At 34.9% G+C, this 21,346-nt stretch overlaps 1 protein-coding gene across 1 annotated transcript in view; it reads right to left on the bottom strand.

Annotated features, from left to right (window-relative positions):
- Positions 1-3,583: 3,583 nt before the first annotated feature.
- NCAM2 (neural cell adhesion molecule 2) overlaps positions 3,584-21,346 on the bottom strand; it is a 545,626-nt gene continuing 527,863 nt past the window's right edge. The window contains exons 16-18 of the mRNA XM_070455106.1: positions 17,345-17,549; positions 13,607-13,726; positions 3,584-9,092 (exon numbers count right to left, since the gene is read on the bottom strand). Of these exons, the coding sequence (XP_070311207.1) occupies positions 8,981-9,092; positions 13,607-13,726; positions 17,345-17,549 (437 nt within the window). The 3' untranslated portion in view covers positions 3,584-8,980. The remainder of the gene's footprint in view (positions 9,093-13,606; positions 13,727-17,344; positions 17,550-21,346) is intronic.

Below are 21,346 nucleotides of genomic sequence, written 5' to 3'. Positions count from 1 at the left end.
AATTCATGTCAATGTATGACAAAAACCACTGCAATGTTGTAAAGTAATTAGCCTCCAACTAATAAAAATAAATAGAAAAAAAAATTAGAGATCAAAGGAATATTGCATGCAAGGATGGGCATTATAAAGGTCAGAAACAATAAAGACCTAAAAGGAATGGAAAAAATTAAGAAGAGATGGAAAGGATATTTAGAAGAACTTTACATAAAAGGTCCTAATGACCAGCATAACCACAATGATGTGGTCACTCATCTAGTCAGACATCCTGGATTGTGAAGTCAAATGGGCCTTAGGAAGCATTACTACAAGCAAAGCTAGTGGAGATGGAAGAATTCCATTTCACCTACTTAAAACCCCAAAGGATGATGCTGTTGAAGAGCTGCTCTTAAAATGTTAGCAAATTCAGAAAACACAGCATAGACTGGAAAAGATCAGTTTTCATTCCAATCCCAAAGAAAGGCAATGCCAAAAAAATGCTCAAATTACCATATTCTTCTTATTTAACTTATATGCAGATAACATCATGTGAAATGCCAAACTGGATGACTCATAAGCTGGAATCAAGATTGTGGGGAGAAATATCAACAGTCTCACACATGCAGATGATACCATTCTAATGGCAGAAAGGGAAGAAGAAATAAAAAGTCTCTTGATGAGAGTGAAAGAAAAGAGTGAAAAAGGTGGCTTAAAACTCAACATTCAAGAATCTAAGATCATGACATCCGGTCCCATCACTTCATTGCAAATAAATAGGGGAAAAGTGAAAGCAGTGATTAATTGCCTTTACTTGGGCTCCAAAATCACTAGGGATGGTAGCAGTACCCATGACATTAAGAGACACTTGATCCTTGGAAGAAAAGCTGTGACAAACCTAGACAGTGTATTAGAAAGCAGAGACATTTTTTTTTGTCGACAAAGGTCCATATAGTCAAAGCTATGGTTTTTCCAGTGATCATATACAGATGTTAGAGTTTCACCATAAAGAAGGCTGAGCACTTAAGAATTGATGCTTTCAACTGTGGTGCTGCAGAAGACACTTGAGAGTCCCTTGAAATGCAAGGAGAGCAAAAAGTCAATACTAAAAGAAATGAACCCTGAACATTTATTGGAAGGAATGATGCTGAAGCTGAAGCTCCAATACATAGACCACCTGATGAGAAGAACTTACTCATTGGTAAAGACCCTGATGCTAGGGAAGACTGAAGACAGAAAGAATAGGGGGCAGCAGAGGATGAGATGGTTGGATAGCATCATCGACAAAATGGACATGAGTTTGAGCAAATTCAGGAAATATTGAAGGACAGAGAAGCCTCAAATTCTAAAAGATGCTGCTGCTAAAGTGCTGCACTCAATATGCCAGGATATTTGAAAACCTCAGCAATGGCCATAGGACTGGAAAAGGTCAGTTTTCATTCCAATCCCAAGAAAGGCAATGCCCAAAAATGTTCAAACTACCACACAATTGCATTCATATCACATTCTAGGAAACTAGTGCTGAAAATTCTCCAAGATAGGCTTCACCAGAATGTGAGCTGAGAAATTCAAGATGTTCAAGCTGGATTTAGAAAAGGCAGAGGAACCAGTGATCAAATTTCCAACATCCATTGGATCATAGAAAAAGAAATAAAATTCCAGAAAAACATCTACTTCTACTTCATTGACCACGGTAAAGCCTTTGACTGTGTGGATCACAACAAACTGGAAAATTCTTAAAGAGATGGGAATACCAGACCACCATACCTGCCTCATGAGAAATCTGTATGCAGGTCAAGAAGCAACAGTTAGAACTGGACATGGAACAACAGACTGCTTCCAAATTGGGCAAGGAGCACGTGAAGGCTTTATTTTGTCACTTTGCCTACTTAACTTATATGCAGAGTATATCAAGTGTAATGCCGACTTGGATGAAGCACAAAGTGGAATGAAGATTGCTGGGAGAAATATCAATAGCCTCAGATATACAGATGACCCCATCCTTATGGCAGAAAGCAAAGAGGAACTAAGGAACCTCTTGATGAAAGTGAAAGAGGAGAGTGAAAAAGCTGGTTTAAAACTCAACATTCAAAAAAATGATCATGACATCCAGTCCCATCACTTAAAGGAAATAGATGAAGAAACAATGAAAACAGTGACAGACTATTTTTTTGGTCTCCATAATCACTGCAGATAGTGACTGCAGCCATGAAATTCAAAGATGCTTGCTCCGTGGAAGAAATGCTATGACCAACCTAGACAGCATATGAAAAAGCAGAGACATTAATTACTTTGCCAACAAATATTCATCTAGTCAAAGTTATGGCTTTTCCAGCAGTCATGTATGGATTTGAGAGTTGGACCATAAAGAAAGCTGAGTATTGAAGCACTGATGTTTTGAATTGTGGTGTTAGAGAATACCCTTGAGAGTCCATTGGACAGCAAGGAGATCAAACCAGTCAATCGTAAAGGAAATCAGTCCTGAATATTCATTGGATGCTGAAGCTGAAGCTCCAATAATTTGGCCACCTGATATGAAGAACTGACTCTTTGGAAAAGACCCTGATGCTTGGAAAGATTGAAGTTGGGAGGAGAAGGGGACGATAGAGGGTGAGATTTTTGGATGGCATCACTGACTCGATGGACATGAGCTTGAGCAAGTTCTGGGAATTGGTCCTGGATATGGAAGCCTGGTGGGCTGCAGTCCATGGGGTCACAAAGAGTTGGACACAACTAAATCACTGAACTAAACTGAAAGAAATCTGGCATATTTCTGTCCATGGTGTCACAGATTTGGATGTGACTTCATGACTAAGCAACAACAATATCTGCTAAATATATTAATTGATATATTATAAGAACTAATACAAAATTTAAATGTCCCCATTTTTTCTCCCTTCAAAACTTATCTAATGTTACTTTTATTATATATACATATATATGTATATGTATACATATGTGTGTGTGTTTGGGCATTTTGTAAAGCTTATATTGAAAATTATCCCTTGTGAAAGTTTGGTGGTTTTTTTTTTTTATTTTAAGAATGAATTAAATTTAACTTAGTTTTAAAAATAAAAATAAAGAAAATACTTTGTTAAAGCTTGTGAGAAATGATTAACTTTGCTTATGACTCACAAAGTCCTAAAAAAGTGATCAACGTGAGAAATAAAATTGTGACATGAACTAGAACTATCTTATCTCTAAGGTGTCTTTTAACCCAGTGCATATCAAATTTCTGTGTGCCTCAGAAGTACTGGGATGGCTTGTTAAAAAGACAGGCTCATGGGCTCCTCTCCCAGATTATTTTGATTTTTTAGGTCCATGGTGGGGTCCAAAAGTTTACATTTTTAGTAAGTTCCCAGGTGGTGTCAATGGTTCCCAGGTGTCAAACCTGGTCTAGGGACCGTGGTTTGATATTCACTGCTCTTACCAAGATAAATTCTCTGACTGGACAAGGTGTAGAAGCCAGAAGACTGACTCAGGATGAGGCAAGATGACAGAAAGCATTCTCTTCTTTTGAATGTATAGAGATAGGTCTGGGAACCTCTTTCAAAAAAAAAAAAATATTTGTAAAGTCATAAGATCATTCATTGCAAGATACTATTCAAAATAAACATAAATGCAACACTTTATTAAAGTAAAAGTATTTTTACTATTAATATACAAATGGTGAAGAGTGACAATTTTGATATACTGTAAGCCATACTTTCAATGTCTTTCATAAATACAAAACTTCAACATTTGCAGTATAATTTTTACAGTTTAGACATATATACACAGCATTTCATAGGGACATACTCTATTGAAACAAAAAAACTTTGTGGTTGCTAACTTAACAATATAGAATTTGAATGGCATATATAAGTTAAAGAAAATAAAAGGCAGCATGTTTTAATGCATACTGAACACAGCATAGAATTCACATACCAAAAAATAAGATTCTTTTTTAAACTTTATTTCTAAGTTTACAGATGCCTAACAGAGTTTAGAGGCAAATGCTAAACCATGAGCATCCCTTTCAAACTTGGAATAGATAAGCTTTCTCTTTAACAGTACCATTTATTTTACACAATGCCTGTTCTCTAAAATAACTCCTATTTGCAAAGGTGAATCCTAAGTTCTATCTATGTATGTTAACCCTCTTCCCTGGATTTCTGTAAGTTTCCTCCTTTGCATCAGTATTATTGGCCTTAATTTTTATCTGTACAGTCTTCCTTGTCCTTGCTCCAACACTTCTCACATGATCAGCCTTCTTACCTACTCTTAGCGTCAGAGTTCAGTCTGCCTTTCTGAACTCGTTCAGTTCTTTGTTTCATCTATTCTCCTACGTCTGGTTGTGATGAAATGCTCCAACAGTCAATACTCCACTTTTCCAAGGAAGGCTAAGACCAGATGCTAAAAGATATATGCTTTAATTTTAGGAAAACGATTAAAATAAGTGGCGATATTAACTTTGTATGGGCAATTTTTATATTAACTATTAAGAATATCGTGTGGTTAAAATCCTGAAAATATTTAAGAAATTACAGTAGTGGTACCAACTAATGTAGTTAAGGTATTGATAAAATCCTATAGTGAATAATAAACTATTTTTCTAAGAATATTAAATATGTTTACTAAATAAATATTAAATGTTGTATATAATATGAGTCTAAGAGAAGAAATTATTAGCATTCTGTATAGTGTTGTTAAATAGCTGCATCTAATGGGAAAATACAATTTTTAAAAAAGAAGAGGAACTTGGAAGGAAATCATATTTGTTCAGCAATTCCTATGTATAGGCTCAGTTACATGTGTAATCATTTCATCTCAACATTATTAAGCCTGTAAGTAGAAGACATTTTTGAGAGATTTCCATTTTAGGATTGAAGTGTTTCATTTCTATGAGCCTTCTACAGTTGAATTTTGGCATATGCTAACACATCCATATGCAATTTCATTGTGAAAGACAATGCAATAGTGATTCAAAGGGTTAATATGAAGATGCAAATCTTTTCTTTCTGAAGATGAATAATGCAATCCATCTCATTTAAAAACTGTAATTTCATCTACTTATAAAGTCTGTTGAATAAGCTCTTTGGATATGATTATGAAAAAGAACCCATGAGGTACTGAAATTGAGCATTTATGTTATTCTTCATGAAAAACAACATTGCAAATTTAATATGTAATTGTAATATGCTATTTCAACATTTCCTAAAATTAAGAAATGGAGATTGTTCTTTCTACCACTCCAGTTGTAGATATTTTCATCAGTGATTATCTTACCATTAACAATGAAGAATGATTTATGATCCCCAGTCAAATACATAACAGGAATAATGTAGACCCAAGTGACACCATAATAATTTACCCTATTTTAATAGTAGTCTGTTGTCTTTGTTTCACAACTAGTAAAACTCAATTTCAACAATATCTAGAATGTATTTCTTGTCTAGAACAATGATACAGAACAATTTAAGTATGTTTTGTGTGTGCATTAAAAGAATTGTTTTGTCAAGAGTGGAAATAAGTTACACAGAATAAACTGTTTTATTGAGATTTTGTATTCAAGGTGAAGTAACCTGAACTGAGCTTATTCACTAAATATAGATAAGACAGTATCATTCAAGTGTCATAGATATAAGCAAAATATAGCAATAGAGATTGCAGTTCTTTTTTCTTTTAATAAAGATCATGCTAATCCAAAGGCACAAATACCTCTTAATTATTTAAAATAAGAAGCATAAACTTAAGGTATGAGTATAAAGGTACAATTAATTGTTGGCACTCAAATAAATAATCTGATTAATAAAAATCTTCTATTTATATAAATGTTTAATTCAAAGACCAAGATTCATGTAAATGTTTCTGGATCAAATAGCCTTTGAAAAAATGCTTTCATAGGTATTAGTAGTAAAAAATGAAGGAAAATTTGAGAAGCATTACATTAATATTAATGTTAGATGTTAGAATCAATCGAATGGCCATAAGTCAATCCACAAAAATAATAAATAAATCTTTAGAAATCAAAATTTTAAACTTTCTTTGCAGATCATTGTAAAATATGTTGACACATTAATTTGTGCCAGTTTTAAAAACAAATACATGCTAAAATGCTAATATTACTGTTCTCTCTTATAGGTCATTAAATATAGATTGTCACTGCCTAATTGCACATAACCTATCAAGAAATATCAAAATTTTCAGTGATATCTTTGCTTCTTTGTTTAAAATAGCACAGCATTCCAATTATTTAACACTACCTATATTCAGTTCAATCTTTTGACATTTTATACTAACATTTAAGAGTGCTCTCAGACATTAAAAATAATATTTATACAGATGTATGGATTTGTTTAGTCTAGAATAAGAATGAAAAATAAACAAATCATTTCAGGTCTACTCATATTTTACAATTTACTACAAACCAGCTCTCAAAAAACCAGTTTCAAAAAAATTTTGAAACTTTTACAAGTAAAGTCATTTGGAGTATTCCATTGAAATGCTTAAAAAAAAAAAAAGAAAAGAAAAAAGGTTTCTCACAGTATAGCCTTGCTGTTGCAGGGCATGGATTTCAAGGACAAGAGATAAGGACCACTCAGACAATTGAAACAATGCACTTGAAACAGTCTGTTTATAATTAGTTTCAGATTATCTGTTAACTTCAGATCATCACTCCACATTGGTGGCAAAAAATTTAACAGCCTACATATTTATATATAGCGTACTTATATATATATGTATATATAAAAGAATTATTTAATCAAACTGCTTTATGGTGAAAAGTCCAAAGAAATGAGAGAATCAGAGCTTTCAGACTGAGGAAACAAAAGTCTTTGTTCTTTATTATGATTTCTCTGCTCTTGAAGTATAGCACAGATATCACAAGAGTAAACATGCTAAACTGCTTTCTTAATTTTCCTACTTCTTTCACTGTAATTACTTTAAAACCACATGGCCCTATCCTGGAAAAATGAGCATCCATGTTGATTGCTTCATGGACACTTCACTAAGCCCAGTTACTCTGCACAAACTAATTCAAGTATTTTTTATTAGTTTTAACACATTGATACAAAAGGGGAAACAAAAGAAAAAGACAGCAAAATAAAGCCAAGAGATGATCAGATAAGCGTAACTTAACCAGCAACAGTCAAATTTGTCGAGACCAGTTGGATAATTCCTACTCAAATTCCTAGGTAGGCACAGGAAGTTTTTTCTTGAGGATGTGCCTGGAAGGATAGCAAGGAGAGATTCCTGCATCATATAACCCTGTACATCATGGCAAGGACACTGTGGAGATTTAGTGCCAGAACGTGCAGATGGGCACCTCTGTCCTCTAATAACAATAGTTTTGGAGAGTTAGTTGTCTCTCCTAGGTTGACAGTTTTAAGCACTTTGTAAATAAAAGTGTTCATGAGTGACGTTAGTATTACACTTATTTGTCAAATGATCCCCATAGAATGATACCCTAAAGCAGCAGTATCACTCTACTGTTAAAACTTTCCTCCAACGTTCTATTGGTTTGCATTCCCTAACCTATTAGATTTAAGCTTCACCACCTGAAACATGAAAGGTTATGAATGTGATGGGGCCTAAAGAAACCTTTGGCTCTCTAGGGTAAGAAATAACCTAAAACTTGCTCCCATTTGGTATGTCTATTTATAATCATAAATACATATTTTAACCTCATATAATAAGTGAAAAGTATGTTTTAGCCTTTTACCTCTGGGAGCTTGCATAGCTTGGAAGTTAATATGTATTTATTCTGGTACATATTACTAATAAGTAATATTAGAAAATTTGTGTTGATTATCTAAGGAATTTCTTCAACCAAAATTGTTTATCAAAATCTTAAAATGACTTCTAGCTACAACATCCAGAATAAAAACACATAGTGGAATTTTAATCATTTATCACTGACACTTTTATGGCAATGTTTAAATGTTAATTTCTCCATAATTTAACCACTAAGGATTTTAAGTTCCATTAGCCAATTACATATAATGGTTGACCTATAACACTTTGAAAATGAATTTTTAAAGAGAGATTATCTAAAATAATGGGCAAAAAATGTATCTGAGGATATGATTTGAAGTATTTAAACACTAAAGACATTTTTTGATTAAAATTAGTTTAAAAAGTAAAAGATAACCACAAATATCACATTTATAAATATATCAAGACAACATTGATATTGTTCTCATTTCAGTTTACTTTATTTGAAGCTGAGGGCAGAAATCAATATTATTTTACTTGCAATACATTTTCATTGTGTGTAATCCATCATGAGTGAATGTGGCATCTATAAGAGATAGAGATTTATGGAATCTTTCTAATCTAATTTTACACACAACTAATATTTGTTCAAATGGGTAACAATTTTGATCTGGCACTTCAGTCTATTAAAAATCAACATTGAAGTAGCACTGTAATTATAACTTAAAAAGAATTTTCCAAAGTGTCTCTCAATATTTAACATCTGCTAAAGATAACTAGCTCCTTCAAGCCTAAATTCCCTGAAGTTCTCTGGCTGAAAAGTGTAACCTTAAGTATTTTCATCTTAAACTGAAATCCACTTTAATAATCTATTTGCCCAAAATTGGATTAAGAAAACATGCAGGGCTTTTTTATACATTTAGCTCACAAAGCTTCTGTTTTGCTTTTTCTTAAACTCCTATTTGTGGAGAGGTTGTGGTAGGAAATACACTTCTGAAGAAATAGAGCATTTTACTTATATAATAAATTGCAGTACTTCAATCATAGAGTCAATTGAATACATAAGAGTTGGTGCCAGTCAGGTCTCTATATTGAAATTCATAACAAAATAAGCAACAACAGTACAACAATAACAACAAAAGGAAACGGACCATGGGCAGGAATATTGGATCTTATGTATATGTGTACAAGCTATTCCAAGCTAGAAGTTTCCCAAGAAATTAAGGTCAGTGGAATAGTTTTGGTCATAGGGTCACTGCAATCCAAATGCTCTTTGTAGTATTCACCATTCAAGACTGTGGTCTTCCTGTTATGCTTTGCTGTCGTCTTCTTTTGATTGAATGATGTCGTTAGAAACCTTAATTTCTATCGTTTCTGGATTTAGGACTTCTTTCCCATTTTCTTCTTTTAAAGGCAATTTTCTGGAAAAGAATATAAAAATAATAGACAATTGGTTAAGGCACTTTAAGTGATATCCATAACCATTTAAGTCATTGTTTTGTAGAAGGAAATAGAGTACAATAGAGTGGGTCAGATGGTAAAGAATCTGCCTGCAATGTGGGAGACGGGTTCAACCCCTGGGTTGAGACGACTCCCAGGAGAAGGGAATGGCAACCCACTCCAGCATTCTTGCCTAGAGAATTCCAGGGACGGAGGAGTCTGGCAGGCTACAATCCACGGTGTCGCAAAGAGTTGGACACGACTAAGTAACTAACACACACACACACACACACACACACACACACACACATTAGAATGAAAAAAAAATCAGGTTTGTTAAAGTAATAATTAAGTTACAAATGGAATTCACCTCTGTGACTTTAACCTCACCATTGTATGGCATAATGAATGCTACTGTGCTAGTTCCTTTGGGATGTATTTGCAATTTTTTTTATATATCTGAATGAGAAGAGAAAGCCATTGTCTTCTGAAAGTCAAAGCTATTACATGAAAACCAAACAATCAAAAGTAAGCCATTTCATTGCTGGGAGTGAAGTATCATCTATCTTAAAACTATTAGGTCAGGTCTCTTTTATGATTATTATAAATAGTGCATTCAGAATTCTTCTTGTCTGTTTTTTCCAAGAACTGAAAACATCAGCCATAAAGGAGTATAAAAACAATGAGTTATTTCTAGCAGCAAAATATACAGAAATTTAGAGCTTAAACAAGAGATCAGTAAGATGTTTAATATCAGTATATCTCTTACAGAACTATTTATTACACTTGTAATTAATCTGTGTTTTCAAATAACTCTTGGATGGTGTATTTTTGTGTATATATATACTTATTCATTACTTATGTTTATGTTAAATTATATTTTTAAAGATTACTGTTAATTTTGTTATTTTTATGTTCAATATTTTTTCTTTAATTGAGAACCAGAATAATTATTAAATTATCTTGCTTTGATTTTTTGTTTTGTTTTCTTTCAAAATATAGCCCTGTTCTATATAAGGGCATTTTCTTAGCCAGTTTTCATACATACCATTATATCATAGTAAGTGTTAACTAACAGGTAGGAAGTTGCTTTGTTGTGTAATATTTTGCTTATTGAAAAGATTTCTGATTTCTGAAGGGGACTGTACAGAACCTACCCTAAAAAAGTACTTCTACAAGAGTCAACTTCAAATTAGAGTGTAATAATCCCTAACTGAAGTCATTAAAAAGGGCCTGAAGATTTAAACCAAAATTAAAGCTTCAGAATAGTACTACCTTTGTCTAAATATTATTATTATTATTATTATTATTATTATTAGCCTCTTGAGTGAAGATAAAGGGGATTTCTAAAAAAGTTATTTTCTTTACCTGTGACAACACTCAGCCTTTGACTTAGGATGAGAAGCCTAAGTCAAATTTCTCTCCAAGAGAATACTAGCTAGTAAAGAAAAAGGATTTTATTTTTAAAAACAAAATGTAAACGTAGTTTTGGTGAGCAATATTTAAAGAATAATGTGATCGCCCTGATTTTGGCAGTATCAAATGTCTTCAATTGCTATTGTTGTTCAGTCACCAAGTCGTGTCCAAATCTTCACAACCCCATGGACTACAGCATGTCATGCTTTCCTGTCCATCACCATCTCCTGGAGTTTGCCCAAGTTCCTGTCATTGAATGGGTGATGCCATCCAACCATCTCATCCTCTGTCATCCTCTTCTCCTTCTGTCTTCAATTTTTCCCAGCATCTGGGTCTTTTACAATAAGTCAGATGTTGGCATCAGGTGGCCAAAGTATTGAAGGCTCAACTTCAGCATCAATTCTTCCAATGAATATTTAGGGTTGATTTTCTTTAGGATTGACTGGATTTCGCTCCTTGCAGTCCAAGGGACATTCAAGAGTCTTCTCCAGCAACACAGTTTGAAAGCATCAATTTTTCAGTACTCTGCCTTCTTTACTGTCCAGTTCTCACATCCATACATGACTACTGGAAAGACCATTGCCTTGACTATCTGCACCTTTGTTGGCGAAGTGATGTCTCTACTTTTTAACACACTGTCTAGGTTTGTCATAGCTTTCCTATGAAATTAGAAGCAATTGTCTAATTGCTTAGACATTTGCAGTGATTTTAGAGCCCAAGAAGACAAAATCTGTCATTGCTTTCACATTTTCCCCTTCATTTGCCATGAAGTGATGGGATAGGATGCCATGATCTTAGTTTTTTTTTTTCAATATTGAGTTTTAAGCTGACTCTTTTACTCTCCTCCCTCACCCTCATCTGGAGACTCTTTTGGCTTTCTGTCATTAAAGTGGTATCCCAGCAATCAAACTGAGTTTCATCCAGCCCAGCATTTTGCATGATGTACTCGGCATATAAGTTAAATAAGCACAGTGACAACAGCCTTGACATACAGTTTCCCCAGTTTTGAACCAGTTTGTTGTTCCCATGTCTGGTGTACATTTTCCCCCTTGATTTTCACTTCTCTTTTTTTCAGCTTTCTGTGGAGCCTGCTCAGACAACCACTTCGCCTCCTTGCACTTCTTTTTCTTTGGAATGGTTTTGTTTGCCGCCTCCTGTATAATATTACAAACCTCAGTCCAAAGTTCTTCAGACACTCTGTTTAATAGATCTAATCCCTTGAATCTATTCATCACCCCCATTGTATATTCATAGGGGATTTGATTTAAGTCATACCTGACTGGCCTAGTAGTTTTCCCCACTTTCTTTAGTTTAAGCCTGAATTTTGCTATGAGGAGCTGATGATCTGAGCCACAGTCAGCTCCAGGTCTTGTTTTTGTTGACTATGTACAGCTACTCCATCTTTGGCTAAAGAATGTAATTACTCTGATTTTGCATTGACCATTTGGTGATGTCCATGTGTAAAGTTGTCTCTTGTGTGGTTGTAAAAGTGTGTTTGCTATAATCAGTTCTGTTATACATAGCTGTGCTATATATTCTGTTCTCTTGGCAGAATTCTGTTAGCCTTTGCTCTGCTTCATTTTGTGCTCCAAGGCCAAACTGGCCTGCTATTCCAGGTGTCTCTTGACTTCCTACTTTTGCATTCCGATCCCCTATGATGAATAGGACATCTTTTTTGGATGTTAGTACTAGGAAGTCTTCTAGGTCTTCACAGAACTGATTAACTTCAGCTTCTTTGGCATCAGCAGTTGGGGCATAAACTTGGATTACTGTGATGTTGAATGGCTTGCCTTGGGAACAAACCAAGGCCATTCTGTCATTTTTGAGGTTATACCCAATAACTGCATTTTTCATTCTTTTGTTTATTATAAGGACTATACCATTTCTTCCTTTGGATTCTTGCCCACGGGAGTAGATATAATGTAATTCACCCATCCCTGTCCATTTCAGTTCACTGATTCCTAAGATGATGTTTATTCTTGCCCTGTCCAGCTTGACCATGACTGATTCACCTTGATTCATAGACCTAACATTCCAGGTTCATGTGCAATACTGTTCTTTGCAGCTTTGGATTTTACTTTCATCACCAGACACATCCACAACTGGTCCCGCTGCTTCATTCTTTCTGGAGCTGTTAGGAGCTGTCCTCCAGCCTTCCCCAGTAGTATATTGGACACCTTATGACCTGGGGGGTTTATCTTTCAGTGTCATACCTTTTTGCCTTTTATGCAGTTCATGGGGTTCCCATGTTAGTATATTGGATTGTTTTGCCATTCCCTCTTCTACTGGATCACATTTTGTCAGAACTCTTCACTATGACTGGTCCATCTTGGGTGGCCCTACATGGTGTGGCTCATATCTTCGTTGAGTTATGCAAGCCCCTTCACCTCGGCAAGGGGAATATATTCAGTTGAATACCACTGTTACTACTTTCTGATAATGCCTTTGTTTCTAAACATTTTAACCTTCATATTCATGAACATCATGTTTGCACATGTCCATTTTTGTGGGTTTAGCTGAAGTACTAATCATGGTTTTAATCAAGTTCTGATGGATGCAGAATTAAGTAATAACATAACTTTAAATGGAGACCAGGCATCACTGAAATAGTAGTTATTTAACAGCATCCCTTCTTCTTGACAAATATATATATTTAAAAAAATAGACTTGTGTTTATTTCACACTATTTATTTCTATTCTACAACTGTGTATTCATAGTCAAAGCAGTAACTAATTTCCTGACACATTTTTATTTCAGTAAAATCAATCACACTTTGAAAGTATCACTTTCTTAAACAGCAAGATTAGTGCAGGAAAGTCCAAATTTGAAACATGCTTCCATTATTCTGATATATTTGCATAAAATTATGAATATATTTTTAAACAGGAGATTTTCTCCTACACTGATACAAAATCTTAGTGTGAAATATCTCAATTTTGATATTCACATGTACTTTCATTGAAGAAGAAACATCATTTTAAAAATGTTATTTGTCAATACATGCTATTGATAATGATAATATGATAGTCAGTTTACAAATATTTATGCAAAAATTATTAAGGATTTCAAGCTACATACTCAGGTTCTGTTAGTGGTGTGGTTTCATTTGGCTCATTTACTGGGCTCCCATCTTCATGATTAGTAATTCTTTCATCCTCTGTTCTCATCTCCACTATTGGTTCTTTTGATCCATCTTTCCTAGAAAAATAAAGAAAAATAAAATCTTACCTATAAAATGTAAGAATGGATGCATTATGGAACATAGCTAAAAATCTCCACAAAATCTCATCACCCTTTAAATAAATCCAATGTGGCTAGAACGGAATACTTACTAAGAATCTTTTTTCCATTGAAATTTATCTAGCCAAATATTGCTCAGAAAAAAATGGAAAGAAATTCCATTTTGTCTAGAATTCTTTTCATCAAAACTGTGTTAAATATTCCATAAAATAGTTCAAATTTAAAATTTAATCATTCACTTTCTTTTGGGAAATAAAAAAAAAAATATTTTGGTACATAAAATTTATGATATGAGGTACCTGGGTATAATTCCCTTTTCCCTTGTGGTAGCAAGGGGGCTGGATTTGGGTATCCCTCTTCATGCATGTTGAAAAGCAAATTACACACACATGGGGGCTTCCCAGGTGGTGCAGTTGGTAAAGAATCCACCTGCCAATGCAGGAGACACATGAGACATGGGTTCGATTCCTGGGTCAGGAAGATCTCCTGGAGAAGGGAACGGCAACCCACTCCAGTATTCTTGCCTGGAGAAGTCCGTGGACAGAGGAGTCTGGCTGGCCCTAGTCCATGGGGTTACAGAGTCAGACACAACTGATCACACATGCACTAGAATACAAGCACATATACACACACTGATTGCTGCCGCTGCTGCTGCGAAGTCGCTTCAGTCGTGCCCGACTCTGTGTGACCCCATAGACGGCAGCCCACATTGACTAGTCACTTGCTATTATTTTTTATGTTTTATTTCTTTTACAACTTGCTTAGATAAATCTGATTAGGTAAATTCTCTTCTAAAAAGTTAACATTTACACAAAACTTTCTTATTTATTTATCCATTGGATTTTTTTTTTTTTAACCAAAATGTGTTTCCCATCAGAGTAACAAGCCAATAGCAGGGACTAGTTTGTTTTTCCTCACATTTGTATCTCTGAAACTTAGATGTGCATGTGCTAAGTTGCTTCAGTCGTGTCTGCCTCTTTGCGACCCTATGTTCAGTAGCCTGCCAGGCTCTTCTGTCCATGGGATTCTCCAGGCAAGAATACTGGAGTGGGTTGCCATTCCCTTCTGCAAGGGATCTTCCTGACCCAGGGATCGAACCTGTGTCTCTTACATCTCCTGTATTGGCAAGAGCATTCTTTACCACTAGCACCAAAGTGCCTGGTTATCTAAGTGTTCAATAGTATTTGCTATTGTAAATCAATGCTTGGGTAAATGAGAGTATACATGTAGTTTGAGAAAATAGTAATCATTAGCCATTTTATAAGATAAACTATGAGAATTCAAGATAAATACTAATTTACAATAAAAGACAAATAATGGAATATTCTAGGAGTTTACAAAAATGCTATTTTGTATACCATCGCCTTTCTCATTTTTTATGCAATATAATATTCTTCTAATAAAGATGCTCTAAGTGTGTAGTTAGTGTGTTTTGTAACACACATACTCAGTCTTATAACTTCTGATCACATCAAAGGACTAGTCTAAGAATGCTTAAGATCATGTTTGGAAAATAGTATATATTTGATAAATCAAATTAATTACATTCTATCTCTCATTGAGATTTTATATATATTTTTTAGTTGACACAATAACTTTTTGCAAAAGTTAAAAACTTTTTTTCTAAGGCAGGGGATATCATGATTTTAAAAGCTGTGATGGACAACAAGCATGAAATGAACCATGTGTTTTCATCTTTCCAAGACTTTAAGGTTAATCGATCTCAGCAGGAATTACAAACAGAAGGGTTGGTGGATAAATTACCAATTAAGAAATCAAACAAAAGCAAATGACAGAGCTTGGATACACCTGGCTGTTTTGCACATGGTCACCAACTTCCTTCTAGATGATTAAGACAAAAGCAGAAGGCTCTTGTTGATTTCTCTCTTGCTGTCACCTCAAAGTCAAATCAGTTCCCAGTGGCTGACTCTACCTCATCTATATCTGGATGGTATACTCTTTAATATGTCTATCTACTACTATCTTGGTACAGAAGACCATCTCTTTCCACCTGAAGTGTTTCAAGATTCTCCTATCTAGTCCCTCTGACTTTATATCTTTCCTTACACATACCAACCTTCCAGTAATCCATTCTTCAAAGCAACTAAAAAAATCTTAAAAAAAAAATTTTAGTCACTTTCTATTTAAAAAATATTTAACCCAACAAGATTTAATCCTTTTGTACTCAGATAATTCTCCCAACTAATATTGGTACCAGTTTCATTACCTGGCTTACTCCACTCAGCTCCACTTCGTGCTGAACATAGCTCATTCCTGCCTGAACAGCCTCTGTACTATTACACCTGATTGGAAGGCTCTTCGCCTTGATCATTGTATTTGTGACTCTTGATCACTCACTCTTCAGTTTAGTTTCACCTCTTGCTAGAGGTTTACAGTGACTGAAACTCTAGTAACAGTTTACCATTCTGTTTTCCTTTATTTTTTAGTGCTTAGCACTATCAGACATTTTCATTTTTAGCATTTATTATCTGTATTCTTACAATAAAATGTGAATTCCATGTGAATAAAGTTCTTGTTTGTTTTGCTCACCACTTTATCCCTAGGTTTGATGGCAGTGGTTGTTACCTAATACTTGTTCCATTTAGTTAATAGTAGAGCAAGAATGAATATATACAAAATTCAGTTTTGAGTCATGTGTGCATATATATGTATCATCTGTATATAATATATGTATAATTATGTTAAATAGTATGTTGTTTTCTGTATATGGGAAAATGAACTAAAGCTAAATTTGGTGATACATGTCTTTAGTTAATCAGGCAATTTAAAAGTACAGCAAGTTATGAGAAAGTATATGGTTCTATGAGGATAGCAAGAGATAGTGAATAGGAATTGATCCCACTGTATTTACTATGTCATATGTTCACTATTCTTTCAAGCATTAAAACAGTCTAATTTAATTTTGTTCTTTGCTATCCACTGTGTCCAACAACTAAGAAGGTGACACTTTGGGATATTTAAACTAATTTTTTTTAACTGAAAATGTGTACTATTCAATTTATTATCCCTTAAGGTAAAAACATTCCTTATATAATATCCATAAGAAATGATCATAGATGAAATGCCTAGTAAGCTTGAAATGGGTTTGGAGATTAAAAGCAAAACAAAACAATGCAGCCATGCAAAAATGAATTCTCCTCTATCCTTAAGTCTAAGAAATAATGCATGAAATCATAAAATGCCTAAATATATGAATCAAGAATGGATAGAAATGACTCAACAATAAAATGAAATGAATCACTGACAGAACACTATGAATGAATTCTAAAATATTATGTTGAGTGAAAGAAGCCAGACACATATCAAGTTTTAGAAGAGCTAAAAATGATGTATGATGAAAAAATCAGAAAAGCGGTTGCCTGGGAGAGGGGGAGTTACCTGGAGTAGTGTGGTTTTGTCTGGGTAGGAACATGAGAGAACTTTTGAAGTTGATGCTAATATGGAGCATATTTTTGCATATCACTCTAAGTTTGCATAAGGAAAATGTAAATTGTGAACTCCTCGGAGTGATATAAAAAGTGTTTCATTACTGTGACGCAGATGTCTGATACTCACAGGTATGCAGCTTTTCCTTCTTCAAGTTCTTTACTTTTACCACTGGAGCCACTTTTCTTCCCACACATTCTCCTGGTGATGCACATCAATAACCCACATTGTCGAATAAAGAAGCAGCTGACATCTGTTACTACCAGGATTAGCAAGAGTGCGGCGACTCCCAGACCAATGACTGCTCCAAGTCCAAGACCATTAAAAAGTGTGTCTTGAAAATAAAAGAAAATAAGTGTATTAAAGCCCAAGATAGACAAGATTATACAGTTATTTTAAAAAAGAAAGCATCTCATCTGAGAAATATTCAACTTAAGAGACAGGAAAATATCTTTACTAGCACACTCCAATTTCACGAATTGTCTGATTTTCAAACAATGTTTTAAGCAACTGCCATGTTAGAATTTGAAAATCTCTTACAAATTTTCTTCAGAAAAAAGCACTCTAACTCTGGTTTACACTATACTTCTTGATTACCTTTGGGGGAGATAATGAATATTTTATTATAACCCTAATTGTACCCTACAAGAAAGTCAGAGTCATTTTTAGATCAGCACTTTGTTCAAAGAAAAAAATATAATCAAAACTCCTGTAAGAGATGTGTTAAATAAATGTTCTATTTGGGATAATTTTAGTTTTAAGACTTAGTCTTGAAATGATGCTATAGCACTTTGCTTTGACAGAGGAAACACTTTAAAATATTTGCCAAGAAATATTTTAAAAAATCATCATTTTCATCAGAATCTAACTACTTTTCAGGAGAAGGCAATGGCACCCCACTCCAGTACTCTTGCCTGGAACATCCCATGGACAGAGGAGCCTGGTAGGCTGCAGTCCATGGGGTCGCTAGGAGTCAGACACGACTGAACGACTTCACTTTCATTTTTCACTTTCATGCATTGGAGAAGGACATGGCAACCCACTCCAGTGTTCTTGCCTGGAGGATCCCAGGGACGGGGGAGCCGGGTGGGCTGCCGTCTACGGGGTCGCACAGAGTCGGACACGGCTGACGTGACTTAGCAGCAGCAACTACGTTTCAATGTGTTCGTTTCCGCTGTACAGCAATGCAATCAGTCCTGTGTGAACACACACCCTGTCCTTCTTGAGCCCCCCGCCCGCCACGCCTCTCCGCCCCTCTGTGTCATCACAGAGCACAGAACGAAGCTCCCTGGGCCATGCAGCAATTTCCCACTAGCTGTGTACTAGTATTACACGTGGCAGTGTGTACACCGCAATGCTACTCTCTTATTTGGTTCCACCCTCTCCTCCTTCCCCCCCGTGCCCACAATTTCATTCTCTACGGCTGTGTCTCTATTCCTGCTCTGCATTATTTTAGAATAAATGATTTACTTGTATTTCTCCAGTGAATCGTTTAACAAATCACATTAGACCAGAGGCAAACTTTAACAGAGTTGTGACCTTTCTGAAGTCATATCCATGATGGACTCGATGGACATGAGTTGGAGTGAGCTCTGGGAGGTGGTGATGGACAGGGAAGCCAGACATGCTGCGGTCCACGGGTGTCACAAAGAGTTGGACGTGACTGAGCGGCTGAACGGACTGGCTGAAGTCATATCATGAAAAGGTAGGGAAAGATGGGAGCCACTTTTTCAAGTCACGTGATTGGAGGAAACTCCACAAATCATACACAAAGGATTCATGAAAGAGGTGATAGAGAATAGGGTGGAATAGACTGACTAACAGAGTAGAAACGGCAAGAGGGATAACGCAGCAAAAATGAATCAAATGTTATATGCCTGTAGTTGAATATAAGGGCCAATTCCTCAACTATAACAATGCAGATAGGAAAGAGAGCATAGTGGAAAGATAGAAAATTAAACTGGATTAAACCTTTTGTGTTATCTAGAGGTAAAAAAGAGAATCATATGACAATTGTATAAAATTGTTCAAAATGACCATAATAATGTTAAAATTTGCCTATATAACACTATAAGTTTATAATTATCATTTTAAATGATAAAATACATTTACCACTCAGCATCATAATACCATGCTCAATCTGTGAGTGGTGTGCAGTCCAAGTGACAGATACAGAAGCAAACTTGGGTTTTGCGAAAACTACTTCTAAAAAAAAATATGTAAAATAAAGATTTTCTAAGTCATATTTTTAAAGTTAGGTCTAATATGTTTTAACCATGATTGAAGAAATTGTGATCCAAAGGAATTGATATGATTTTTTATGTCAAATTTTCCACTAACAGGCCAATCTTGAATACATCACACCTGTCTGAATACTAGTTTATTTTTCTGAATTTCATGTCTAAATTTATTTATTTTTTTTAGGAAATGCATGTTATTTATATTCCTTAACAGACCTCCCTTGTGGCTCAGTGGTATATTATAGAATCTGCCTGCCAATTCAGGAGACACATTGATCCCTGGGTTGGAGAGATCCCCTGGAGAAGGAAATGGCAACCCACTACAGTACTCTTTCCTGGGAAATCCCATGGACAAAGGAGCCTGGAGGATTACAGTTAATGAGGTCACAAAAGAGTGATACATGACTTAATAACTAAACAACAACAACATATTTCTTAACACCCCCAGAGCTTGCAGGCAGAGTAATAAAAACCCTTCTGTGACATGGTGCCTGGCACTTACCCAGGCAACCTTGTGGTTCACCTGGGTGAGATCACAGATATTCCTATACAACATCCCGTGTTGTTGCAAATAAGAATTCTTTAAGCACAGAATCAACAAACCTGGCACTCACATCCCCCTAAAAAGTGTCATTTTGATTACAATTATTTTATTCCCCATAATTAGAAACTGGCAATAGAAACATAGTGTTGGAGGAAAAAAATTTTTCATGCCATTTTCAGAATCTCCTTCCCCTTTGAAGTTTACCATGCTACTTAGATAGTTTTAGTGTAGAAAAATTGCCTACTGCAAATCCAGAGAAATTATTAACTTTGACCGAACTATTCTCTTATCACATGAAACCACTTAAAGGAAAAACTAGAGAAACAAAATGGTGTTCAGCCATGGGAATTTGGTATATTTTTATGCAAAGTTTCAATATACAAATGGACGAGATTCCAAATATTATTATAAAATTTTCAAAGATGTATCTGTACGCACTATTAAAAAACCTAGGGCCTCATGCTAGAAAAATAATGTAACAAGAAAACTAGGATTTGTTTCAGCACTTTAAACAATTGCACTTTTTCTTTCATTATTCCTTTTCAAATATAAATGATCCTCACCTGAGTCTATTGTTACACTAAAGACAATCGACTTAAGAGACATCTTCGATTTTATATAAAGCAAAAATTATGCTTTTCAAATTTGTAATCACTTTGGATTTACCTCACATGATTCAACCACCAAAGCTCAGACAAGGATAGTAGAAAAATATAGATTTGATTCAGTGTTAGCCCCTGTGGATACATTGACTCAAATGACGTTTGAACTTCAATCACTTTTTTCCTACTTCATTTAGGATTCCCCTCATACCCAGTCAGAGTTCTAGGCAATGAATCCCACAGCTCAGTGATGATATATCTGGTCAATGACATAAATCCCCATTTACCATTTTTAAAATGTGAAGACTTTTGCTTTGTTCTGAAAGGCACTGTATCTGGCATCAGAAAATCCTGCTTCCATCACTTACTCCTCCATATCCTTTGTTGAGTCAGTTAACTTTTCTCTAAGGCTGAGATGCCTCTTTATTGAAATGGGGACACTTTGGAAAACAATCTCCACAAACTAAGCCATGAGGTTGTTGGAAAGACTTGTGAATATAATAATGTATTTAAATCACAAGTAAAAATTTAACAAGTATCATTATTATTATTACAAAATTCTATGGAAATGCAGTTTTGGTGAAAAAAAAATTGACCATTTGAAATTAAATTAGTTCAATAAATATATTCCTTCATCAGCAACCTTCAGAATCTCTTGCTAAGCATTGATTATTCTTCTGAGAATACAGTCACTGTTCTGAAATGACTTAGTTTTAGCTAGTTAGCTTTTAAATGATAAATATTT

The sequence above is a fragment of the Odocoileus virginianus genome, chromosome 25 (assembly GCF_023699985.2).
Source record: "Odocoileus virginianus isolate 20LAN1187 ecotype Illinois chromosome 25, Ovbor_1.2, whole genome shotgun sequence".
Lineage (NCBI taxonomy): Eukaryota > Metazoa > Chordata > Mammalia > Artiodactyla > Cervidae > Odocoileus > Odocoileus virginianus.
Note: the sequence above shows the minus strand (reverse complement) of the source record. Positions and strands in the feature narration are given on the sequence as shown.